Source organism: Pseudophryne corroboree, chromosome 6 (assembly GCF_028390025.1).
Source record: "Pseudophryne corroboree isolate aPseCor3 chromosome 6, aPseCor3.hap2, whole genome shotgun sequence".
NCBI lineage: Eukaryota > Metazoa > Chordata > Amphibia > Anura > Myobatrachidae > Pseudophryne > Pseudophryne corroboree.
The window spans coordinates 163,978,491-164,006,253 of NC_086449.1; the positions used below are offsets into that span (position 1 = coordinate 163,978,491).

The 27,763-nt window shown below is 44.9% G+C and overlaps 1 protein-coding gene across 3 annotated transcripts in view; it reads left to right on the plus strand.

The window, feature by feature from the left end:
* GMCL1 (germ cell-less 1, spermatogenesis associated) overlaps window positions 1-27,763 on the plus strand; it is a 458,077-nt gene that overhangs the window by 129,473 nt on the left and 300,841 nt on the right. For all 3 annotated transcript variants that reach the window (XM_063932081.1, XM_063932080.1, XM_063932079.1), the window contains exon 4: window positions 6,296-6,392. In XM_063932081.1, the coding sequence (XP_063788151.1) occupies window positions 6,296-6,392 (97 nt within the window). The remainder of the gene's footprint in view (window positions 1-6,295; window positions 6,393-27,763) is intronic.

Below are 27,763 nucleotides of genomic sequence, written 5' to 3' on the forward strand. Positions count from 1 at the left end.
CCTTCTGGAGGGACGCAGGTTCGGGATTCAGGATTGGATCCTGGTGACCACAGATGCAAGCCTCCGAGGCTGGGGAGCAGTCACACAGGGAAGAAACTTTCAGGGAAAGTGGTCGAGCCAGGAAGCTTGTCTACACATAAACATTCTGGAATTAAGGGCCATTTACAACGGCATACTGCAAGCAGAACATCTTCTCCGCGGTCTGCCTGTCTTGATTCAGTTAGACAACGTGACAGCAGTGGCGTACATAAACCGCCAAGGCGGAACAAAGAGTATAGCAGCGATGGCCGAGGCCACGAAGATTCTTCGCTGGGTGGAAAGACATGCCAGCACTCTGTCAGCAGTCTTTCCATTCCAGGAGTGGACAACTGGGATGCAGACTTCCTCAGCAGACACTATCTCCATCCAGGAGAGTGGGGTCTTCATAAAGAGGTCTTTGCAGAAGTGACAAGTCGTTGGGTAGTTCCTCAATTAGACATGATGGCGTCCCGCCTCAACAAGAAACTTCAGAGATATTGTTCCAGGTCGAGGGACCCTCAAGCAATGGTGGTGGACGCCCTAGTGACACCATGGGTGTTTCTGTCGGTATATGTGTTCCCTACACTTCCACTCATTCCAAAGGTGATAAAAATTATAAGAAGAACAAGGGTTCAGGCGATCCTCATTGTTCCGGATTGGCCAAAAAGGGCCTGGTATCCAGATCTTCAGGAGTTGCTCATAGAAGATCCCTAGCCTCTTACCGCGGCTGCGTTTGACGGCATGGCGGTTGAACGCCAAATCCTAGCCCGAAAGGGTATTCCCAGTGAAGTCATTCCCACACTTCTTCGGGCTAGAAAAGAAGTAACGGCAAAGCATTAACACCGTATTTGGAGAAAATATGTGTCTTGGTGTGAATCCAAGAAGGCTCCTACGGAAGAATTTCACCTTTGGCATTTGCTCCTTTTCCTACAAGCAGGTGTGGATGCGGACCTAAAGTTAGGCTCTATTAAAGTACAGATTTCGGCCTTGTCGATTTTTTTTCAGAAAGAATTGGCTTCTCTTCCAGAAGTTCAGACCTTCGTAAAAGGCGTGCTGCACATCCAACCTCTATTTGTGCCTCCTGTGGCACCGTGGGATCTTAATGTGGTGTTGCAATTTTTGCAATCACATTGGTTTGAACCTTTGCGAAAGGTTGAGTTAAAATTCCTTACTTGGAAAGTGGTCATGTTGTTGGTCTTGGCGTCAGCAAGGCGAGTGTCTGAACTGGCGGCTTTGTGTCACAAAAGCCCCTATTGGATTTTCCATGCGGATAGAGCAGAGTTGAGTACTCGTCAACAATTTCTGCCAAAAGTGGTTTCATCTTTTCACGTAAACCAGCCTATTGTGGTGCCAGTGGCTACTGAGTCCTTGGTGGAGTCAAAGTCTCTCGATGTGGTCAGAGCTTTGAAGATCTATGTCGCCAGAACGGCGCAGATTAGGAAAACAGAGGCTCTGTTTGTCCTGTGGGCTCCCAACAAGATTGGGGCTCCTGCTTCTAAGCAGACTATTGCGCGCTGGATCTGTAATACGATTCAGCAGGCTCATTCTACGGCAGGATTGCCGTTACCGAAATCGGTGAAAGCCCATTCTTGCAGAAAGGTGGGCTCATCCTGGGCGGCTGCCCGGGGAGTCTCGGCGTTACAATTTTGCCGAGCTGCTACTTGGTCGGGATCAAACACCTTTGCGAAATTTTACAAGTTTGATACCCTGGCTGAGGAGGACCTCTTGTTTGGTCAATCGGTGCTGCAGAGTCATATGCACTCTCCCGCCCGTTCTAGAGCTTTGGTATAAACCCCATGGTTCTTTAAGCATCCCTAGCATCCTCCAGGACGTATGAGAAAATAGGATTTTAATACCTACCGGTAAATCCTTTTCTCTTAGTCCATAGAGGATGCTGGGCGCCCGTCCCAGTGCGGGCTGTATCTGCAGTTTTGTTATAGTTACGCTCATTTTGCGTTGAGTTCAGTCAACTCTGTGACTGCTGTTGGTCATGCCATTGCATGCGTTGTTGTTGAATGCGATGTTGTACGGCGTGTTGGAGGTGTGAGCTGGTGTGTATCCCACCTTAGTTTAATTTATTAAATAAATCCTTTTCCTCGAAATGTCAGTCTCCCTGGGCACAGTTCTCTAACTGAAGTCTGGAGGAGGGGCATAGAGGGAGGAGCCAGTTCACACCCATTCAAAGTCTTATAGTGTGCTCATGTATCCTGCGGATCCCGTCTATACCCCATGGTTCTTGAAGCATCCCCAGCATCCTCTAAGGATAGAGAAAAGGATTTACCGGTAGGTATTAAAATCCTATTTTTTTTATCAATTAAGCAATTTCAAAGTGAATGAACAGAAGAAAGGTGGTGTGACCACACTTTGACTTCAAAACAGCATAAATTCTTCTAGGGGGGATGGTATCGGGATGCCGGCAGTCAAAATATCGACAGTGACATCTAGACGCTCAGGATCCTGACACCAAGGTGGTAAGTAGACTAGCCCTAATCCCCAGTGCTTCTAACCCTCCTTACCTGCAGCCTAACCCTCCCTGATTGTGCCAAACCCTAACCCCTTTCTGGTGGTGTCTAACTCCTAACCGCCCATCCCCCTTATCACCCGTAGCCTAACCCAAAAATTTAAATCCATGTCTGGATGCTGGCAGTGGTATTCTGACTGCTGGACATCTTCTGATTTCAAAGGAAAGTAAGCAAGAAGTGTCTTGGCTGAAAACTGCATCTGTGGTCCTCAATGTTGCCCGTTTTGTTTGTTCTTCAGTTTTGAGAAATATAATCAGGTACTTATCCATCATGCAATACCATCAGGTAGGCCTCTGATTGGCTCCAAATTAACTCTGCAGCCGAACAATGACCCCAAACGTACAGCCAATGTTATTAAAAAGCATCTTCAGCTAGATCAAAGAGTACTGGAAGTGATGATATGGCTGCCACAGTGCCCAGATCTCATCATTGAGTCTTTCTGGGAGTACATGAAGAGACAGAAGGATTTGAACAAGCCTACACATTCACAGAAGATCTGTGGTTAGTTCTCTAAAGATATTTGGAACAACCTCCCTGCCGAGTTCCTTCAAAAACTGTGCAAGTATACCTAGAAGAATTGATGCTGTTTTGAAGGCAAAGGGTGGTAACACCAAATATTGATTTGATTTAGTTTTATCTTCTGTTCATTCACTTTGCATTTTAATTGATAAAAATATACTATTAAAACTTCTTTTTTTTCAGCCATCAACCATAACATTAAAAGCGTGATTCTCCAGGAAGTCAACATAAGGTCCCGTGCATCACACACATTTAATTTTTTTTTTCCTTTTAACCACTTAACTGAGGATTTTTTTCCTCAAATACCACTTTGACTTTTTTTTTTATAAGTGAATTAGGTGAAGAACATTAACCTTATCCAAAATGATTTTAGTTAAATAAATAAAAATAAATATTTATTTATTTTTTTAATTTAAATTTTTGTTTTATTTCAAATATATTTTCTCTCTCCAATCATCAGTCGGGAACATCGCGACCATCGCGGCTTTCATTTTGAAAGCCGTGACAGCCTCCAGGTACACAGGGGGGGAGGGGGTTCATTTACACTCCCTAGAGGCTGCTATTGTCTGCAGCCGCTGGAGGGGGGTCCTACCACGCTAACCAATCGGTAGTGATCGGCAGCACCGCAATCAGTAGGGGAGAGTGCAGGGAGGCAGAGGGACCTTCCGGTCTCTCTGACTGCAGCAGTGGAGGGAAGTTTCCCTTCCCTGCCGCTGCTAACACTGTTTATCTGATGCAACCATTTCAGATAAGACACTTGCAGGTATGGTCACATCTGATACGACCATGCCAGGCAAGTGGTTAAACTTGTCTGTTAAGAAATTGTTGTTATATGAAAACTTAATTGCTTAGTAGAGATCCCTTACCATGTAACTTAAGACCCACTAAAATATTGGTATTTTGGAGACGTATGTAGTTTGAATTTGTGTAGCTGTCCCGTACAGCACAGAGAATTGCCCATTACCACCAGCCATATGTTGTGTAGGTGCCCCTCTTGCTGACAAAGTTCTGACCCGTCGAGGCTTGGCCTTCACAAGACCTCTGAAGGTGTTCTGTGGTATCTGGCATCATCAGGGAGATGTGATGGTGGTCTTCAGGGGTTATTGGCTGTGGTGGTACCAGACTTGAGTGCAGGGGTCAGCTGTCCAGTTGTTTCTACTTTGCCGATGGAGCTCTAGCAGTGGCAGTCTGAACATGCTGCTGAAAGTCAGAGCCTGAAGGCCGAGCTGGGAAGTGCAGCAAGCAGAAGTGCGAGTTAAAGTCTGGGGAAGCCATGGACACAGGTGCCGGCAGCTAGCTCAAGCCAGGGCCTTGTGCTGTTGAGAGTCAGTGGCTGTGGAGATGTTAGGCAGCCAGCAGGAAGTGCAATGAGAGCAGCACCTGCAGTACAGGTGCGCTCTCTAGATTATACACAACTTCAGACCATCACAGAAGTTATCAGCTGGCAAGTGGAAGTGTATCCTTACTAGCCCAGCCTGCCTAATGAGCGGGAGGAGGTGGCTAGATTTACTGCAATAGTCTCCTCGCTCACCCTACTGAAAGGGTCAGAGTTAGAGCTGGATATACCCAGTCCCTAACCTTAACCAGAAGGGTAACGCACTGTGCTAAGTCTAGCCATCAGGCAGCCTGTAGTTAAAAAAATAAAAAAAATAAATGAAAGCCGCAGCACATGGTACATTCCAACACTCTGAAGGCGGACTGTTTGGACGCTGTTAAGCTCCATCTCTTGGCAACTATACATGGCTGGTATGCGAGAGGAACTGTAGTCTTCCAGAACACCAGCTGCCAACATCCTGAAGGTCAGTATTAAGGGGGAGTTGGGATTAGGTACTAGAGAGGGGATTAGCAGTACCGGAGTCTTCCCCAGAGTCTTAGCCATTGCCACCACCCCTTGTGACTTGGCCCTATCCGCATCCCCCACTATTAGCCCTAGCCGCCACCCCATGTGGATTATTGTAGTAGACAGGGGATGGGTTATATAATTACCCCGTTACCTGTCCGCATTGTAATTGTCGAGGTGCTGTTGTCTGTATCCCGGCCCCATGTATCACACCCATACTGAACCATCGTTTTTAGGGATTCTGGTCCAGAAGAGAATTTAGGCGGTAATCTAGGCTTCCAATCAGTGAGCTGGAGTGAAGAGCAGTTCTAAGCACACTGAAGCAAGAACATTCTCTTATTCATGGAAGGCCTGTAACGAAGTCTTACATCAGTGGTGGGTAATACATTTGTAGGATTATCAAAGAGATAACATGCAGAAATAGGACTAACAGTCAACCGTTTATTTATGGGACATGTCATCAGTTCTGAGTTTAATAGTAATTGTAATCAGGATCATAGCTATGTGTGTGAGCTTGGTTCCTGCTTTAAAAGCTAGTGTATGTGATTTGTTTCCTGAAAAACTAGACAGCTGTAAGAAGTGCTGCTACAGTTAGGCTTGCTATTATATACCATTTAATCCGGGACTCCTATGATTTACACAGGTTTTGTGTCTGATTAAACCAGGTGAAATGCAGGCTGAATGTAGTCGGACATAGAACCTGTGTAAATCATAGGAGTCCAGGACTAAAAGGATACTATGGCAATCTAAGCATAGTGGACTACGGGGAGAACAAACTTTATCCACTTTGCCTTGTGGTTTCTGTCACATTTGAATTGCATTTGCAGAGAATTTAAAATATGAGATGTACATATTACATTCCCGCTGCAGGAGCTTCGGGTGATATTTCCCGATGTTTTATTCATGTTTTTTCACCTGGGAACAAACCATCCTTTCCCCCTGGAAACACGCAGGTTTAGCGAAGCCTGTGTTTTTTTTTCGGTATAAGCAGCCCCATTTTCGGGTATTTTGCTTCACGTGCCGGAGGCAGGTGGAACAAATCCCTGTAAAGCAGTTTATCGGGGCTAATTTAATAGCCCCACCGGTGATACTTTTACACCAGTCACTCAGTGCGGGTAATTGAATATTCCCCACAGTATTTTATTTATTTATTTATTAGCAGTTTCTTATATAGCGCAGCATATTCCGTTGCGCTTTACAATTAGAACAACAATTATAGAACAAAACTGGGCAAAGACAGACAGAGGTAGGAAGGCCCTGCTCGCAAACTTACAATCTATAGAAGTTAAGTTACCATTTATACTCCATGCATGTTAGTGGGCGTGCAGGCAGGTTTGAGGCCTAAATTTTACATTGTGAATATTTTCATACATTCCTCTGTTATGTCTTTCCGCAGTCTGGATACTTCTCCAGTATGTTCTGTGGGTCGTGGAAAGAATCCAGCATGAATGTTATAGAACTGGAGATACCTGACCACAATATTGATGCAGAAGGTATGACTCTCTTTAGTATTTTGTTACTCTTCTCCTTGCCTGATCACCTTTTCCAGAGCTGGATAAATGGAAAATTATCCTATAAACCTAGTCCCTCCACCACCACCACATCCACACTCCATACCTAAAGCTTAATTAGTTAGCTACAGATGTCACCCACTCTACTGGTACGCTGGGCCTAGTGCAGTCACCCACTTTGCTTATAACCTGAGCATCCATATGATGAGTCATATAAATGCCTTTCTGCTGCGGAGTACGCTGGGCTCCACAGGGATTAACATCGGGGGTGTAGAGTAGGATCTTGATCCGAGGCACCAACAGGCTCAAAGCTTTGACTCTTCCCAAGATGCATAGCGCCGCCTCCGTGCACAGGAGCTCAGTTTTGTAGTTGGTGCCATGCAGTAAGCAGGCATACAACAGGTGGGCTGCTCCAGCAGTCCTGAGAATAGCTTTTTTATGCGAAGATAGAAGACTTCAAGGGCTGCAGCAGTGATAGATGTCAGTCTGACATCTCCTGCTGCAACTCCATCACCTCCCCCAGCGGCGCTGTATTCTCCCGCGCCCTGGTTGCCAGGTACTTACAGCAGAGGCTCCGGTTTGCTCCCCGTTAGTCACACACTCGCAGAAGTTTTCCTGGATCGTGTGGGCGCGCACTCAGGAAAAAGGTAAATGGGTCCCGCTGAAATCGTGACGCGGACGGTGGGAGGCGGGCTGCGCGCGCTGGCGTGGACACTGTGGTCAGGCAGGGACTCCACTAAACCACCAGGGCAAGGGCACAGGTCGAGTTTTTACCTCATAAAAAAACGTTTTTAATACAGCCCATAGTACCAGTGGTGAGGTCCAGCAGGAGGATAAGGCTTTGACCTGTAGCCCCTCCCCCAGCCCCAGGGCGCCATTTACAGTAATGTTCCCGCCCTGGAGCTGCATATATCTCTCTCCATCACTCCCAGTCAGTGTTTGGGCGCCATTACACAGAGCAACTCTGTTCCTGGGACTGTTTGGGCAAATCCTCCTTTGTAAAGCTGCCTGCATGTCAGCGCTGTGTATTTTACAAGACACTTAAGTATTCTACATGTCTGTTGACAGTGTGAGTTAAGAAACAGTGCATTTAGTCAGGGTTATATAGTACAAGTACCCTGTGATATACATCCAGTCTTTACTGTGCATTGATATATCTACTAATTAAGTATAAGAATACTTTATTGTCATTTACAAGACAAGACAAATTAAATGTTAATGAAATTTTCTAATAAACATTATTATATAGGTTATATACATTCCAATAATTATATAGCTATACTGAGTATTACTTTGTATTGCTAGTCCAGTGCAGTTTTATTGCATGTCATACTTTCTGCATTGTACATTGTGACTATGTGTTTGCATGTAGCTGCTGTGTGACCTCCATTTCATTCATGTCTCTCACTCAGATTGCTGTCCCTATGTTCTATGACCTGAGGGGGGCTCAGTGTGTCAGGTTTATTATCTGATATAGGTGTCTCACAAGATATACTCATTGTGTAGTTTTCTTTGTGATTTTTAGTCACCATATACCTCTTGAATTCCCTGTTTGCGGAGTACATAAGCTGCACAGGGGGTGCTTGTCAGGTATATTGCTGCTGATATTGTACTGTGCTGCCTGAGATTGTGCTTTTAGCTATGTCAGCTACAGGGGGCAACAAAGCTGGAGCTGATCCCACAGTGTGTGGAGGTGACGCTGCAGGCATGTTTGAGGAAAACTTGGCAGCAGAGAGTTCAGGTTCTGGCGGTTCCCTACCCCCCAGTGGAATCAACCTCAAGTCTTTGAACAAATTTGTCAGGGTTTCTAAGTTTCGTATGGAAACCCTTTGCTCTATTGTTCTGGCCTTGGAACCTGGGGATTATATGGTCTCCCTGGACATACAGGATGCTTACCTACATATTCCCATTGCACTGTCGCATCAGCAGTACCTGAGGTTTGTAGTGGGCAACCTCCATTACCAATTTCGGGCGTTACCTTTTGGCTTGACCACGGCTCCGCGTGTTTTCACCAAGGTCATGGTGGTAATGACGGCTGTCCTCCGCCGTCAAGGGGTCAGGATCCTACCGTATCTGGACGACTTGTTGATCCTGGCGAATTTCACAGAAGTTCTCCTACACCATCTGGATCTGACCATCCAGTTTTTGCAAACCCACAGGTGGCTCATCAACTGGAAGAAATCTTCCCTGGTCCCTGCACAGAGCATGGTGCACCTGGGAGCGTTGTTGGACACCGGCAACCAGCGGTTGTTCCTGTCTCAGGAGAAGGTCCTGAAGCTTCAGGACAAGATTCGATACTTCCTATCTCGTCCGCAAGTGTCGATACATTCGGCAATGCAAGTGCTAGGTCTCATGGTGTCGGTTTTCGACATGGTGGAGTACGCTCAATTCCATTCCCGCCCCCTGCAGAAACTGATTCTTTCCAATTGGGATGGCCTGCCTCACCGGATCAGGTCTCCAATGATCTCCTTGTCTCCGGAGGTCCGTCAGTCACTAAACTGGTGGCTGCAGGACCGACATTTGAGCGGGGGTTGTCCCTTCTGGATCTCCAACTGGATCCTTCTGACGACGGATGCCAGTCTGAGAGCAACACACGCCCTTCAGGGTCGGTGGACCAAGGAGGAATCTCGCCTCCCAATAAACATTCTGGAACTGCGGGCGGTGTTTAATGCGCTGAACCTGGCCCAGCATCTAATTCAGAACAGACCTGTTCAGGTACAGTCGGACAATGCCACCACAGTGGCGTACATAAATCAAGGCGGCACTCGAAGCCGCATGGCAATGAGGGAAGTATCGAGGATTCTTCAATGGGCGGAACGCTATCTGCCTGCCATATCGGCGGTGTTCATTCCGGGGTTCCTCAACTGGGAAGCGGACTTTCTCAGTCGTCAGGACATGCACGCCGGGGAGTGGAGCCTCCATCCAGAAGTATTTCAACTCCTCGTGGATAAGTGGGGCACTCCAGATGTAGACCTGATGGCGTCTCAACACAACCACCAGGTTCCGGTCTTTGGAGCAAGAACAAGGGATCCTCAAACAGCGTTCGTGGACGCACTGGCAATCCCGTGGAACTTTCGGTTGCCATATGTTTTCCCTCCGGTGTCTCTACTGCCCAGAGTGATAAGGAAGTTCAAGCAAGAAGGAGGCATGCTACTTCTGATTGCTCCAGAGTGGCCCAGACTGCATTGTGTCAAAGTCAGAAAAATATCCCCATACACGTTGCCATATTTGCACCGCACACTGGTCCGTGCTGCGCATGCGTACGCTCTCCCGTGAAGGCGCATACCCGCAATAGCGTGCACTCGCAGGCGCGGTATGCGTATTTACGGTAGAGTTTATGTAGTCGTAGCGTGCGACTCATTCGTTACATATTTTCACAATTAATGTAGTTTATAGATCATGATCCCTTTGATAGTTTCTGAAAGTTTGGTTAATATAGAAGGTCCCTGTTTAAAGTAATCCCTCTTTGTATTGTACGAAGGGTCTAACAGGAATCATACAGCAGTGTTTGGTACCCATCGGAAGAGTATTTAATTAGCAATATTCCGGTGTTGGTTTGGAGCGTATTAATCGCTCGTGCGAATAGTTATGGACATAAGAAGTTTATGTCCATTTCTACTATTTACTCATACTCAGGTATGCGGCGGGAAACTTAGTTCCCCACCCACCTGAGCTGTTTGAAATCGTCACAGCCCACCTGTATGAATCAACCTATGACCTTTTGTTGTGATACAGGGTCGAATTCCTTCATCCAATGGACAATGGGATTGTAGGGACTATGAGATTGCATTGTGTGTGGGGCATAAATAGGCAGGCCGACCACATCCAGCTCTCACTCTTCAACGGTTCTCATTGCTGAAAATCGGGTGCTGGATGTCCAGGCGCATGCGATCGTTTACCCTTGTGCGTAAGTTTCTCTCCGTAATCATTGTCTTTCTGTGAGCCAATTTCTCTCATCTCTCTCCGTCTCTCTCTCTCTCTCTCTTTCCCTTCTCTTTCTCTCGTATCTCCCCTAGACTAGTATTGTATTGTATTAGATAGTATTGTATTTTGGTTAGGAAGTCTTTGTTATATTGTAGTGTATCATTTGTACTGTTATCCCCTTTTTACAAGTATACTAGATATAATACAGTTAATAGGCTTTGGACCCTAAACCAGTATCTGTGTATTTCCTATAGTGTTAAGTGTTCACTTGAGCGTCGGTGACGCTCAAGCAGCTTTGTAGTTAGTCAGGTTACACAAGGTTGCACTTACACCCTGTATTCACATTAAGGTATTCCGTGTATTTCATTGGTATAAGGTTTAGACATAAAGGTATAGCGTTGTGAGCGTCTGCGCCGCTGGTGATCTCCTCGTGGTCTCGAGCGTCCGCTACGCCATAGCGAATCATTACTCTAGTCATAGCCAATAACGTGTCCTGTGATCACTGGGCCGTGAGCGAACGTGACGCTTGAGCGTCTCGCCTACGGCTGAGCGATCGTTACGCAACTAGCGTACCATTACGGTACTTCTTAAGCAAACAGCGTACAGTGTTCTTAGACTTCATAAAGGGTTGTTTATACGACAAGGGAATTTAGCATTGTCAATTGGGGGCTCGTCCTATCCTTCTCATATCTGCACTAGGTAGATCAGCAGACATTATCCCCCCAGCAAAGGGTGGGAGGTTGTCTCGCAGTGCTGACGGGATAAGCGTCTGCTTCGCTTAGATAAAGAGTGCTGAAGGAATCCGGGAACCGGAAGTAAGAACAAAACGCTTGTGTCTTTTAAAACTGTTTTATTTCTCTTCTGTCTTGCGTATACACGCACGCATACATTTATCTGCATTTCTTTTTCAAATTTCGTATATCACTATTCCTGTTTGCCAAGTTTTATAGTTGATAGAAAGTGCTAAAAGAGATTTGCTGTTATTCCATAGTAGAGGTAATAGTTAAAATATAGACCAACACACGGCTTGTCTGGGAGATAAGGCAGTCAGTGTGGGGTGCGGTAGATGATCAGGGATCATCTACATTGATAAAGGTAGAAATTGTGTTACGGTGGATCTTTGTTTTGCGTACACGTGTCCCTAACAAAAGACTTGCGTACGCAATCCAAACGGCAGACGCACGCAGCGTACATTACGCAACGTAGCGTCTGGTTACGCCCACGTAGCTCAAGTCACGAAAAGTTGAATTAGCGCAAAGCGATAATTAGCGCAAAGGCGATAAGTAACGCACAGCGGTAAATAACGCGACGCGGTAAATAACGCAAATCTATTTTTGGAAAAATCTGAAATTTAGTTTAACAGATCCTGCTCCTAATTGGTAACACTGTTGGACTGAAGACAATTTCTGCGCAGAAATAGATATAGAAACAAAGTGTACATGTGTTGAGTGAGTGTGTTTTTATTACATAAGTTTATATAACTTAAGAGGTTGAACCAAAAGGAAAGTCGGGTACTCGTCAAGGGACACACGTGTAAGTGACATATACGGTGGCTAGGGAGGCATCCTTGGTTAAATAATATTTGAGCATTAGAGTATAGCGGACCATAAGGTAACAGACCAGGAGGTCATAAGGTAACAGACCAGGAGGTCATAAGGTAACAGACCAGGAGGTCATTAACAGACGGTAACAGACCAGGAGGTCATAAGGTAACAGGTAAAATAGACAAAGAGGTCCGCTATAAAGGTACAAGAGGCACAACGCCTGGGGTGTTGGTGCAGAACCCATATAGGCCATAAGCTCTTGCTGAAGGAATCGCGGCCGGAAACATCGATTCCATTGATCTTTCAGTACATGACAAGTAGTGCTTATGTACTGAACGATTGGACCGCACGTAATTGTGTGCAGTAGTTAGTAATCTGACCTAATACCATTAGAGTAAAGTGGTCACAAACGCTATCTGTACATTCTGACGTGATTTGTGTAATTTTTTATTTTTAAAGGGAAGTTCGCTGGTCACTCAGGAACTATCTAACAACCCCAACTTTACTGGAAAGAGTAAGTGTCCTTCGGGTAACCCTCATATGTTCCAGTAAACAGAAGGTTCACAGGGGCCCTGGGTTGGGTACAGCAGCTCTAGTTACAGTTATTGCAGTACTGGCCAACGTGGGCGAGAAGTAAGTGGGGTACTTGGTAAACCGCCACCGCCGGCCTGCCCAGGACATCTTGGTTTGTTTGTAAGGGTTCGCTGAAAACCTTGATATAAAGATCCAAGGAGGAATAAGCAACACCTGCAGAATTATGGGGGCCAGTTGTTCAGGTAGGGGGCGATCAACCTCGGTTCGGGTTGATTCAGAGAACCGACCCGTTGGGTCGGCAAGGTACATCATGTGTGAAAAATACGGAAGTCACACAGAATCTTTATGTGATGAATGGGAGAGAATGACTGTACAAGACAGGGACAAATTCCCAAGAATAGGTAGCTTCAGTCCAGACGTGTTACAAAATTTAAGGAGGAGGATATGTCTCATTGAACCAACAAAGAGACGAAGTAAACATTATGATTATGTGCAGTTAGGGCAACAGGAAGGTGAATTACAAAGAGAGTCAATTGACTTTTCTGAATCTTATCTTGAGAGGAGAGACATGGCATCGGGGAGGATTATGGTTGCGGAGAAAAGCACAAGGTTGAACAATAAAAACGCTCTTAGCAACTGTAGTATAGATTATAAGAATAAGTGTAATAACTGTAACAATGATTATTGTAATACTGTTGAATGTACAACTATTAACCTATGCAAGTTGCACCCCATGTCAAACTTCCCTCAGGAATACAAACAAGAAAGTGAGCCCAGAATGATGTCAGCACCTCTTCCAGCAACCATCACAAAAGCCATCCAGGTGGACGCGACCAAATTGGTAAAGGCAATAATCGAACCCCCTAACGGAGGGTCAGGTGAGGTCGTGTCCACAGGTACGTACAATGTTTCATATCATGCACAAACAGATATACCCCAAAATATAAGACCAACACAAGATGATGTAACTGAGCTCGATCTGGCCAGGGTGATCTCAGTCCCCAATGGGAAGACTGACGATCAGGGAATCATTCCCGTCAAGGACAGTGCAATGCGCTGTCTCTGGTCCCGGACCGAATTGAGATCAATTGTGTCTGAATTTCCTGATCCTAGGAAAAATCTAGTCAAATGTCAAAAGTTTATTAAAGAACTAGGAAACGCCACAGAACCCACCAACAAAGAATGGCGGACAGTGCTGAGGGCATGTTTGCCCTCCAGTGTTGACCCTGCAAAATTCATTGCTGATTGTAAACTAGACACGGAGGTACCTTGTATGGAAGAACACAATCAGGAATGTATTAGGCAGATTAACCGACAGTTAGGAATATATTTCCCAGCTGCTGTCAAGTGGAATGACATTCTCTCCATAAGGCAAAACGAAAGGGAAAATGTTTCTAATTATTTCAATCGAGCACTACAAATAATGGCTAGAAACACTGGGATCGCAGACATCAAGACAAATGCACAACATAAAGGAATAGCGGTTAAGGTATTAATGAATGGTTTAAAAGATGAATTAAAAACAAGGGTACAGACCACCAACCCAAACTGGAGAGATATCTCGGTGACCGCACTAAGAGAGGCCGTCATCAATCATGATCAGAATATCACCAGATACAGAGAGTCACAAAGAGATGAGTTAATGGCAGCAAATATACAGGCCCAAAACACAAGACCACCCCAACAAAAGCCCCACACCCCTGTGAGAAATCCAGATATGGAAGTCTGTTACAATTGTCATAAAAAGGGACACTTTGCAAGAGATTGTAGATCAAGAGAAAGACAACACCATAATCATAAAATCCAAGGAATCAGGGAAGTACAGGGGAAACGATTGATGATGATGAGCATCCGAGCGTTTGAGGAGGCATCAAATCAACCAAAACCTCAGGTCATTGACACGTGGAGGAAGCCCAGGATTTGTTATCATTGTAGGAGAGAAGGGCATTATGCTAGCAACTGTAATAACCCACATAAAGTTAGACCCCCTAGACCAAGAAATGAGCAAAATTACAATACACACCATTATAATCAGGGATCACATAGGCAGGAAAGGTGATTATTAGGAATGGAGGCAAGCCTGAGGTAACGGTTAATAAAGTGGGAGGTCATTCACTGAAAGACACAGGAATGACCAGGTGAAACGTCGTAAATGTATTTGTGAAAAATGTTTTTTTTTCTCTCTCTCTTTCTATCCCCATCTCTGACTAGTATTGGTAAGAATTCACACATTGCATATCCACTTGGTCCTTGCAGAAGTCTACCAAACCCCAGCATGACCTCCGCCACAATGTATTTCTGGCCAGATACAGACAGTGGAGTAATGCAGGTGCTGGTGGGAAGGGACTGCTCAAGGAGACCATTAGACACATAGATATGACAGCCTAATAAGTCTGACAATGTTTTTCTAATGCTAACAATGTTTTCTCAATGTTGACAATGTTTAAAAATGTTTTGTTTCTCTTTTCTTATTGATGGTTATTGTCGAGTTAGGTAATGTATATATGCACATGAATTGTTCTCTATCTCTTTTGTTTTTTTTTGTTGTCTATCTCTTCCCACTCATGTTTCCATGGTTTAAAAATGGTATGTCACCCCTCAGTTGGACCAATGGTAATGCCAGATTTTTGCTCCTTACAGAAAGATCGTCGGTTGGGAATGAACATTGCATCACCAGAATGTTCGTTTGGAAGACTGAGAGACAGCACCTTTGAGAAGACAGCAGAACAAGAAGAACAACAAGACGAGAGAACTTATTATCGTAGCAAGTTCTCTCCCCCCCCCCCCCTCAAACTGTTTTCTTATACCCCCTTTACAAATTTCTTCTTTTCTCCTCCTGTAAGATGGACTTGCCCCAAGAGACTGCAATATGGATTTTCCCGTTAACCAGGATGTTGACCAGAGCAGTCTGTTTCGGTGAGAGTACCAGTGCGGTCGAGAAAGGATCCAGAAAGGTTCTAATGACTGAGACGGAGGTGTAAATTTCCAATAGCAACCCAATCACCAAGCAAAGGCGAGTATCAGAAAACGATCCGATAGAAGAAATTGTGATGGATTGTTAGCTGAAGAAAATTGTATCTGTAGGCTCTGTGATAATCTGATTGAAGATGGATGCATAAAGAAATGCCAATCCAGTTTTAATATCCATATTGACCGGCATCCATTGAGTGACTATCACTCTTTAGTGGGTAACGTGTTAAACCAAACAGATTGTTGGGTATGCTCTCAAGTACCTCAGGGTCATAGCAAATCAGGGCTAGTACCATTTCCTTTAACGTTAGGGGAGGTACTTGAGCTAAGTGGTGGGAGACCGGTGGACCGGAGATTTAACATCTCCAGCCCTCCTAGTTTGAAGCTCCACCAATACCATGTGGATAGGTCCCTCTTATGTTTTAATATCTCCAACCCCCGTAAGCCGGGAAATTGGGAAGTGTCATGGAGCAACCTTACCATGACCTTTTCACACAGAGCAGATAGAATGCCTACAGATATAGAGCTTGTACGCCACATAGCCAGTAGAGGAAAATCTTTCCGGTATCGATATACCTTAGGAAATAGGATTACTAGAGTTGGAGAGGTATCACCAGGATACTGTGCACATATCGTACAAACTGATACGTGCATTAAGCAGATGGAAGAATTAGGGTCAGGAGATTTCACCTGGAAGGTTTGTAACATGGTCATGTCCTTCTCCGTCCCATATGTTCTCCCCGATGACGCATATTTCATATGCGGGAGAAAGGCGTACAAGTGGCTTGCCCCAAACTCTGAAGGATTGTGTTATATTGGAAAAGTATTGCCTGAAGTGATGACTGTAACACATGACAAAATGAAAGACATACACCGTGGTGCCCAAGCTCCTTATACTCACACTCATTACGAGCACCGAGTTAAAAGACAACTGTCAGAAAGGTTAGAGCATCCGGCCTCTGATCTTATCCATGAATCCACCGGGATTCAGGTTCTGGTAGCGTTAGATTTCACTCGCACCGCTCGAGGAGTGATGAATTATAGATACATTTCCGCACTCGCCAATTTGTTAGATAATATCACTGAAATGTATGATGACACGTTTAGATACACTGGAAGAGAACTTCAAGCTTATCAAACAGAACTAGTTCAGCATAGGATGGTTCTTAATTATCTTACAGCAGTAACAGGCGGATATTGTGTTACATTGGCAACACAGTACGGCATAAAGTGTTGCACTTATATCACCAATAGCACCGAGGATCCGGTAGAGGTCATAGACCAAAAGATGGACGATATTCTGCAATTAAAGTGGGAATTTCGTCGAAAACACAATCTCACCCTTGCTGCTGTAGGTAATGAGCTGACTGGTTGGGTGTCATGGTTGAACCCGCGAAATTGGTTCTCCGGTTTAGGAGACTGGGCTCAAGGAGTCATAATGGATGTTGGAAAGTTTCTACTATGTATCTTGGGTGTCGTTATATCGATTGGATTGATATTTAGATGCGGGCAGGCTTTAATGAGGTGCAAACAAAGTACAAAAGTGATGAGCGTGAGGAGTGAGGAAACTGTAATTAACCTGGATTTGATTTATGACCCAATAATAGAAACCCGAATGTGATGAAAATGCGATTATACGGTCCGTTTCTTTCACCTGTTTTTCTGCTTTTCTCCAAGATACAAAGACCCCCTTGGACGAGGAAGTTGACGAGACGCTATACAGACAACAGACAAGCACCAAAGATGAAGTTTTGACCACTTGAGAAATGGACACTTGATGAACTTTGCCATGGATCCCCAGTTTCCCTAGTACATTTAAACTCACGCTAGCCCAACATTTTTTTGTAAATCCGATGGCTCTGACAAAGCTATTTGCTCATGCCCAAGGAGCAATACAGCGCAAAGAAGACGACTCTCAACAGATACCGAACACAACTTCGACGACAGATGTACATTTCCCTGACATAGAATATCATTGCATTTTCCATAAGTGTTCTTTATCTTCATCTCTACAACCCTCAGGTAATGACACACATAGACGATAGGGAATACAGGCACAGATATCAGCAACCACATACCTCCCCCATTCATGTATCATCAACTAAAATGTGCTCCCCATTTTGTTCAAAATCCGAAAAGAGCTCGGTAAAGTTTGACAGCCCATCCACAGACCTGTACCACAGGATAAGAAGGAATTCAAATGTATACTTCGCAATACCTCGAAGCTTGATTTACAACACGTACGGCACGATGATACATGACCCTCCAAACATGGACTCGTACACACATGCTTCTGCTATCACACTAGGTCATACCCTCTTCACACCTACTCCTCTCTCCTCCCTCACCCAACCATGGAAATGAATTAACCCCTGACATATATTTTTCTCCTTTTGAAATGTTTTAGAAGGTGGCAGTTATTATTGACTGCCAAAGGGTGGACTGTCAAAGTCAGAAAAATATCCCCATACACGTTGCCATATTTGCACCGCACACTGGTCCGTGCTGCGCATGCGTACGCTCTCCCGTGAAGGCGCATACCCGCAATAGCGTGCACTCGCAGGCGCGGTATGCGTATTTACGGTAGAGTTTATGTAGTCGTAGCGTGCGACTCATTCGTTACATATTTTCACAATTAATGTAGTTTATAGATCATGATCCCTTTGATAGTTTCTGAAAGTTTGGTTAATATAGAAGGTCCCTGTTTAAAGTAATCCCTCTTTGTATTGTACGAAGGGTCTAACAGGAATCATACAGCAGTGTTTGGTACCCATCGGAAGAGTATTTAATTAGCAATATTCCGGTGTTGGTTTGGAGCGTATTAATCGCTCGTGCGAATAGTTATGGACATAAGAAGTTTATGTCCATTTCTACTATTTACTCATACTCAGGTATGCGGCGGGAAACTTAGTTCCCCACCCACCTGAGCTGTTTGAAATCGTCACAGCCCACCTGTATGAATCAACCTATGACCTTTTGTTGTGATACAGGGTCGAATTCCTTCATCCAATGGACAATGGGATTGTAGGGACTATGAGATTGCATTGTGTGTGGGGCATAAATAGGCAGGCCGACCACATCCAGCTCTCACTCTTCAACGGTTCTCATTGCTGAAAATCGGGTGCTGGATGTCCAGGCGCATGCGATCGTTTACCCTTGTGCGTAAGTTTCTCTCCGTAATCATTGTCTTTCTGTGAGCCAATTTCTCTCATCTCTCTCCGTCTCTCTCTCTCTCTCTCTTTCCCTTCTCTTTCTCTCGTATCTCCCCTAGACTAGTATTGTATTGTATTAGATAGTATTGTATTTTGGTTAGGAAGTCTTTGTTATATTGTAGTGTATCATTTGTACTGTTATCCCCTTTTTACAAGTATACTAGATATAATACAGTTAATAGGCTTTGGACCCTAAACCAGTATCTGTGTATTTCCTATAGTGTTAAGTGTTCACTTGAGCGTCGGTGACGCTCAAGCAGCTTTGTAGTTAGTCAGGTTACACAAGGTTGCACTTACACCCTGTATTCACATTAAGGTATTCCGTGTATTTCATTGGTATAAGGTTTAGACATAAAGGTATAGCGTTGTGAGCGTCTGCGCCGCTGGTGATCTCCTCGTGGTCTCGAGCGTCCGCTACGCCATAGCGAATCATTACTCTAGTCATAGCCAATAACGTGTCCTGTGATCACTGGGCCGTGAGCGAACGTGACGCTTGAGCGTCTCGCCTACGGCTGAGCGATCGTTACGCAACTAGCGTACCATTACGGTACTTCTTAAGCAAACAGCGTACAGTGTTCTTAGACTTCATAAAGGGTTGTTTATACGACAAGGGAATTTAGCATTGTCAATTGGTTCTCAGACCTCCACGGCCTCTCGCTAGAGTGTCCCCTTCTACTTCTTCCACAACGACCAGACCTCCTCGTTCAGGGCCCTTGTGTCTACCAGGATCTGGCCCGACTGGCTTTGACAGCGTGGCTCTTGAAGCTTCCGTACTGAGGGCCAAAGGTTTTTCTGAGGCGGTCATTCAAACTATGTTGAAGGCCCGTAAGCCGGCTTCTGCTCGGATTTTATCATAGGGTCTGGAATTCTTACTTTGGTGCGCAAATAACAATCATGACGCTTACAAGTTTAGTACAGCCAAACTTTTGGCTTTTCTACAGCAAGGCCTGGACTTAGGTCTTCATCTGGCCTCCCTCAAGGTTCATATTTCTGCCTGGTCGGTATGGTTTCAGAGAAAAATTGCGTCTCTGCCTGATGTTCATACCTTCACTCGGTGTGATGCGCCCACCCTGATGCACTTAGCTTCTTTGGGGTGGTATGGAATTAGCCGTTGACACCCTCTCCTGTCGTGAATGTGTGGTGTATGTGGCTACTCACGATTGTCATCTTTTACCTGCTACTGCATTGGACTGGTTAACAAAAACTGAGCTCCTTTGCACGGAGGCGGGGTTATAGTGGAGGCGGCGCTATGCATCTTGGGAACAGTCAAAGCTTTGAGCCTATTGGTGCCTCGGATCAAGATCCTACTCTACACCGCCGATGTTCTTCCCTGTGGAGCCCAGTGTACCTCGCAGAAAGATTTAACAACGGTAACTTCTTACCATAAATCTCATTTTTTGATCTCCCCATTGCCCCCATTTACTGTTTACTACCCTGCACCCAGCAATACCTGTTTTTCCTCCCTGAGTGTGTTTATATGACCTGTGCTGTGCAGTGATGCCATAGGTTGCTTGGGATTGTGTGTGTGTGTGTGTGTCTCTGTCTCTCTCTCTGTCCCTGAGTGTGTGTCTGATATTACCCGTGCTGTGCCGTAGATTGATTGCTTGGGATAGTCTCTCTCACTTTTGTCCAGAGTGAGAGGTCTGTAGTTTAGTGCAATCTATCCTTATCTATGGGATGCAGTCAATTTACCGGCTTTCAGGATCCCGGCGTTCAGAAGACCAATGCCAAAATCCTGACACCTGCCTTGTTTTCCTACTGGATTGGTGGGTCTACGCCACCAACAGAATGGGAATAGAACCTGTGGCGAGCGCAGCGAGGGGGACTCACTGCGAGGGATTCCGGTAGACGGATTTCCATTGTCGGCATAGTGACAGCCGGCATCCTGTATGTATCCCTCTATATGGTGAAGCAATGAATGTGAGAACTCTTCTTGATATTTAATAATCTCATTGTTCATCTGTTAACCACACCTGCTTTACCACAATAAGTGGGTGAAGCAGGTCCAGACAAACAAACTTTAAGCACACAATCATACATCTGCCCTAGAATGTCAAGACACCAAATTGGGTTGCAAAATCCAGTTTTGAGGTCCTTGGATTGTCATATATGCAGCACATTTTTTGGGAACCTCCTGTTTTTGGATCCCAAAACAAGGTCAAAAAAGAAAACTAATCTGCCTCTCTTCTACAGGAAAGTTAATTTGTACTTATTCACTTAGCAGCATTTAAAAACTTACCTAGCTGTCTGAAACCTACCGGCTTAATAACGGAAACAAACTAAAGGTCCCCATACACTACAGCAACATCTCTGAGGGGAGAAGTTGCATACGTCTCCTTTGAACTGCCCGAAAGCTTCTCGGACGGCAGGATCACCTATCCTACATCATGTGCAGTCCTTTTGCATACTATGTATCGTATGTGATCCCAGCCAAGGATGCCAGATCCGAGAAATCTATAGTGTAGCCTTTGCGGTCTTCCGGCTCCAATCCAATGAACATGGGACTGTGCATCGGATCAGATTCGCATGCGATTTGCTACTATTCATCCGATTTCTCGCCCCGATGCGTCGGAATCGGATGAAAAGGGACCAAATCGCACTAGTGTATGATCACCTTTCACTTCTGGGATTGTATTTGCACTACAGGCAGTCACAGAACAGGTCAGAGTAAAGCATTGTCACTGTGTTACTTGATTGCTTCTGGTTTTCTTTTTGGCATAGTGTCAGTCTTGCCAGTCATCCTTGGATATTGTAAAATGAAACATTACCGCAGTGTTATTTACTGTGTGCAGTTTCATACCAGGATATCCGAAGCAGGGTACTGAGTGATGGTGGAACCCATGGTCAACCGTTTAGGCAAAGTAGCTTTGATGTTCACCCTGAAGACCCTTCCCTGCTGTGCTGCCAGTTTCTTTAATTCAAATGACAAAATGTTTCTGATCTTGAACAAACACTATTTATGTTAAAATTCATTATTCTATAAAAATTTAAATACTAAGTACTGTAATACAGTTACAGAACCTGCTCAGTTGCGGTTAATCAAAGCTTTGTTTTAACAACTCAAAGTTCTCTCCAAATATGAAGGGGTATTACAACTGCGTAGGACATGTTTGATTTACATTTTTTTTTCTTTAATAATTAGAATAAGAAATGTAACGCTTTGCCTAATTACACAGCAGTTGGTGGGGCCTGCTGATGCTATTTCTCTTATGGTCCATCCCTCTACTGATTGATGACGTAAAGCAGTGAACATAGGGCCTTATTCAGGTTTGTTAGCAAACCAAAAAAGCACACTAATGGGCAAAACCATGTGCACTGCAGGTGCATCTGTAGAGTAGCCCTCTGCCTACGCAGCCTAGCTGCAAAGCCAGTCGGCTACCTGCCATGTTTAGGGTTGCAGCGGCTGCATGTGACATCACGCAGCTGCGACGGCCCACCCCGCAAATGGTCTGGACACACCTGCATTGTCCGGACCGCACCCCCTCCTGCCCCGCAACTGACAGGCAGAGGCGATCGCACAAGTGAGATGCCATCTCAAATTTAACACTCTCTGCACATGTCTTATTTGCCCCACCTGCAGTGCACGTGGTTTTGTCCATTAGAGAAAGATTTTGCTTTTGCGATCAACCCTGAATTTGGCTATTAATCCTTGGATCTCTGCAGCATTTGACACCGTGGAATATGGAATTCTAGTTAAGTGCCTGAAGAATTTGTGTTTACTGGATGGCAAAGCCCTTAGCAGGTTCAAATAAATTCTCACTGCCAGGTCACAGAGCGTTTCGTCTGGAGTATACTCATCACCACCAGTGCCTTTGACTGGTAGTATTCTGCAGGGTTCTCTACAGTCTCCCATGCTTTTTGCAGTATACATGCTATTTCTGCTACCATAATCAGATGTCATGACCTGTTATTCCATTTCTATGGAGATGATGCACAACTGTACCTGTTCTTTGTCCAGGTACTGATAACCAAGTTATAACCCTAAACGGCTGTCTAGCTGAGTTCCAGGAGTGGATGAGTGCCAGTTGGCAGCAACTGAACCCTGATAAAACAGAAGTCCTTATGATAGCTACAGGACAAGAATGCAGCATAGCCATCCTACAGGACTTGGGGGTTCAGAACTACAAAACACTGAACATGTGCAGAATCTTGGTGTTGTCTTGGATAGTGGTTTGACACTTAAATATCAGGTATCAGCCACAACCAAATCCTCATTCTTTCATCTGAGGAACATAGCTATAATCAAACGCTTAATTCTCTCAGAAGATCTGCATAACATCATACATGTATTTGTAGTACCATGCCTAGACTACTGCAATGCCCTCTACCTTGGTCTCCCAGCAAGAGAACTGCACCGCTTGCAGATGGTACAAACTGCAGCTGCCAGACTATTAACCAACCAGCCCTGTTCCAACCACATAACACCCATTCTCTAAACCCTTCACTGGCTACTTGTAAGATGGTGAATAATTTTCAAGACAGGCTTACTCCCTTTCAAAGCACTACATGACCAGGGCCCAATGTACTTGAAGCAGCTTCTGATTCCTTACTGTCCTACTTGTTTACTACGATCTGTAGATGAAGGACTACTAACAGTACCTAGACTCTCCCTGAATTCATCTGGGTGTCGAGGTTTTCAGCTTTGTTGCTGCGACTCTATGGAACTCTCTTCCCCGCACAGTTCAAGAAGCCTCCACTAGACTATTTCAAAAATAGACTCAAGAAATACCCATTTACTCACATTTCACTAATATCTACTGTTAAGCTTGTTTTGTATTAAGGTAAAGCACTTTGAATCCTTATAGGAGAAAGTGCTATACAAAGAACTGATCTCCTTGAATCCAGTAATTAGTACACCATACAATGTAAACCATAATGTATTACAGTGGAATGTACCGCTAATTAATTCTTTTCCTGATTTGAACATTAATGTATTGTTTTCAGAACAGAGACTAAACAGCTGTGCTGGTCTTTCTGTTTTTTTTCCCTTTGTCATCAGCCCTTAATTGTCTTTCTTCTACTTCAGTTTAGCATTTTGTTTTCTGTAAGATAACGATCAGGCTCGTGCTCTGTGACGTATGAGACTGTTCTAGAGGAGTACCTGGGAAATAAGGAATGATTAGTCATTGACTCTTGTAAATGCGTTAATGTCGCACTGATTTTTAGATAACCTGCAGCCCGATCTCGCTCTGGAGGTGTGGATTGTTGTACGCAGCCCTATAGTGCTACAGGCAAACATCTGTGATTATGGCGGCACCGCCTTACTCGCAGGCCTGACAAATTTGCTCCTTATTAAATTAATTCCTATAAGTTTTTATTTTGAACGCTCCAACCATTCTTGCTTCCAACTCCACATTATGAATCTAGATACTTGTTGTTGACACCCAAGGGTGCTGCGGATCCCTTGTGGCACCATATAACTAAAGGATAATAATAATTATCCACTCTGCATGTGTTAAGATCGGGGGGTTTTATCGCCCTATTTTTATTTTTCTTGAAATAGTCTTTACTCATGTGACTGACTTTTTATCATTATATCTTGTAACTTTCTTTTCTGTAACATAAGCTTTTGAAGTGTTATACTTAAATTAAATAATCTAATTTTAGTTCTGGATTTGTGTTGTGTGTCCAACCCAACTCTCTGAAAGAGGCGTTACCAAAATATTAATAATTCTGGGTGCAGGAAAAAGCCATAAGTTTGCCTTGGGTCATACCCTAAACGTTTGTGCTTTGGCTGGTAGCAGTGACCATGTTAAAATTAACGCATGTGCTCAGGTATCCAGCAACAGTGTCACGTGGCAGGGATTGCTGTATCTGGGGAATCGCCGTGCCTAGGATCTTGGCAAACTGGTACGATCCTAGGCACAGCGATTCCCCAGATACGCCAATCTGCGAATCCCTGCCGCGGGAGCAGTGCAGCGGCTAGGCAGCTGGAGTAAGAGGCTCTTGCTGTCATGTATATACACAGGGGGAATGGGAGACACACTGGGGATGGGTAGTGGCAGGCTAAGCACCCGCGATCATTAGCATATGAAAGCAGCCATGGCGGTGCGCATTCCAACAATGCATTAGTGTCGCAGAGACTCCAATTCATGGCTGTAAATAATGCAAAGATGTGTGAGGACACTTCTGTATAGCTTGCACATAGCCGGTGCTTAAAAACTGAAGGAAAGACATCTGACACTTAATAGAACTACAGAGGAACTTCTTTGCAACTTCATATATATGTACTTATCTATCACTCTGCAATCCTCACTCTGTGAATACTATGCAACCAATTTATGCTTAGCAACATTTATAATATGATTTCCATGCAGATATAAATACTTGTACTTCAAATTTTGCTCAGTGAGGCATGATTAATGAAGGCGTACTGGGCTGGTGTTTGCATAGTCAAATTCATTATAATGATGTATCACCTTTCATCAGCTAAACATTTGCCTCACTGGTAGCCTGTATTAATTAGCCATAATATTCCTTTAGATGCAATCTAGGGTCAGCTGTGCTGGTCAGTGTGTGTTTACATTTACAAATTGTTCATAACACTAATAGTGCATTGACATGGTGCGATTTTACTACCGATATGGACTATATAGTCCATATCGGTAGTAAACACTGCATATTGCACAGTGTGTATACAGCTTGCGATGCTGATGCGCGCTCCTGCCGGATCGGCATCACAAGTAAAAATAGACTCTACAAGCAGGTCAATTTTGACTATAAAGTGTACAGTTGTATAGTCAAAATTGACCATAGCAAAAATCGCACATAGCCAAAATTGCACCCTGTGTATAGTCCATATCGGTAGATTCTGGCTCTGGGGTGACCAAGGGAAATCACATAGTGCAAATCTGGCTATAAGTATTTGAAAATTAACAACTGAACAATATCAGTAAACAGGTATTTGAATGTTTAACTTTAACAATTGCAACTTCATTACGCTCTAATCCTAAATACATTTATTTTTATTTCAAACACGCCATTTACCACAGAATGCTTTTTCTCTGACGTCCTAGTGGATGCTGGGAACTCCGTAAGGACCATGGGGAATAGCGGGCTCCGAAGGAGGCTGGGCACTCTAGAAAGATTTTAGACTACCTGGTGTGCACTGGCTCCTCCCACTATGACCCTCCTCCAAGCCTCAGTTAGAATTCGTGCCCGGCCGAGGTTTGATGCACACTAGGGGCTCTACTGAGCTCTTAGAAAGAATAGACTTAGGTTTTTTATTTTTAGTGAGACCTGCTGGCAACAGGCTCACTGCAGCGAGGGACTAAGGGGAGAAGAAGCGAACTCGCCTGCTTGCAGCCGGATTGGGCTTCTTAGGCTACTGGACACCATTAGCTCCAGAGGGATCGACCGCAGGCCCAGTCCTTGGTGTTCGGTCCCGGAGCCGCGCCGCCGTCCCCCTTACAGAGCCAGAAGCAAGAAGATGGTCCGGAAAATCGGCGGCATGAAGACTCTGTCTTCACCAAGGTAGCGCACAGCACTGCAGCTGTGCGCCATTGCTCCTCTCACACACTTCACACTCCGGTCACTGAGGGTGCAGGGCGCTGGGGGGGGGGGGGGGGGGCGCCCTGAGGCAGCAATAAAAACACCTTGGCTGGCTAAAATACCTCAATATATAGCCCCAGGGGCTATATATGAGGAAAATACCCCTGCCAGAATTCCATAAAAAGCGGGAGAATAGGCCGCGAAAAAGGGGCGGAGCCTATCTCCTCAGCACACTGGCGCCATTTTTCCCTCACAGCTCGGCTGGAAGGAAGCTCCCTGGCTCTTCCCTGCAATCTACAGTACAGTAAGAGGGAAAAGAGAGGGGGGGGGGGGGGCATTAAATTTGGCAGTATATATACATATATTATATGAAAAGCAGCTATTAGGGACATAACTCAGTTAGTCCCTGTATATATATAGCGCTCTGGTGTGTGCTGGCATAATCTCACTCTGTCCCCCCAAAGGGCTTTTGTGGGTCCTGTCCTCGTTTAGAGCATTCCCTGTGTGTCTGCGGTGTGTCGGTACGGCTGTGTCGACATGTTGAATGAGGAGGCTTATATGGTGACGGAGCAGAGGCCGATATATGTGATGTAGCCCCCTGTGGGGCCGACACCAGAGTGGATGGATAGGTGAAAGGTATTAACCGACAGTGTCAACTCCTTACATAAAAGGGTGGATGACGTAACAGCTGTGGGACAGCCGGCTTCTCAGCCCGCGCCTGCCCAGGCGTCTCAAAGGCCATCAGGGGCTCAAAAACGCCCGCTCTTTCAGATGGCAGACACAGATGTCGACACGGAGTCTGACTCCAGTGTCGCCAAGGTTGAGACATATACACAATCCACTAGGAACATCCGTGACTTGATCCCGGCAATAAAAAATGTGTTACACATTTCTGACATTAACCCAAGCACCTCTAAAAATGGGTTTTTAGGTTGGGGAGAAAAAACAGGCAGTGTTTTGTTCCCCCCATCAGATGAATAAATGAAGTGTGTGAAAAGCGTGGGTTCCCCCGTTTAGAAACTGGTAATTTCTAAAGAGTTACTGATGGCGTACCCTTTCCCGCCAGGAGGATAAGTTACGCTGGGAGATATCCCCTAGGGTGGATAAGGCGCTTACACGGTTGTCAAAAAAGGTGGCACTGCCGTTTTAGGAACGGCCACTTTGAAGGTACCTGTTGATAAAAAGCAGGAGGCTATCCTGAAGTCTGTATTTACACACTCAGGTACTAGACGGAGACCTGCAGATCGTGCTGCTGCAGCGTGGTCGGTGACCCTGTCAAACATGAGAACATATTAAAGACGTCGTCTTATATATGAGGGATGCACAGAGGGATATTTTGCCGGCTGGCATCCAAAATGAATGTAATGTCCATTCTGTCAGTAGGGTATTAGAGACCTGTCATGGGACAGGTGATGCTGACTTTAAAAAGATTCTGCCTTATAAGGGTGAGGAATTATTTGGGGATGGTCTCTGGGACCTCGTATCCACAGCCACAGCTGGGAAGAAATATTTTTACCTCAAGTTTCCTCACGGACTAAGAAAGCACTGTATTATCAGGTACAGTCCTTTCGGCTTCAGAAAAGCAAGCGGGTCAAAGGCGTTTCCCTTCTGTACAGAGACAAGGGAAGAGGGAAAAAGCTGCACCTGTCAGCATGCTCCCAGAATCAACATTCTTCTC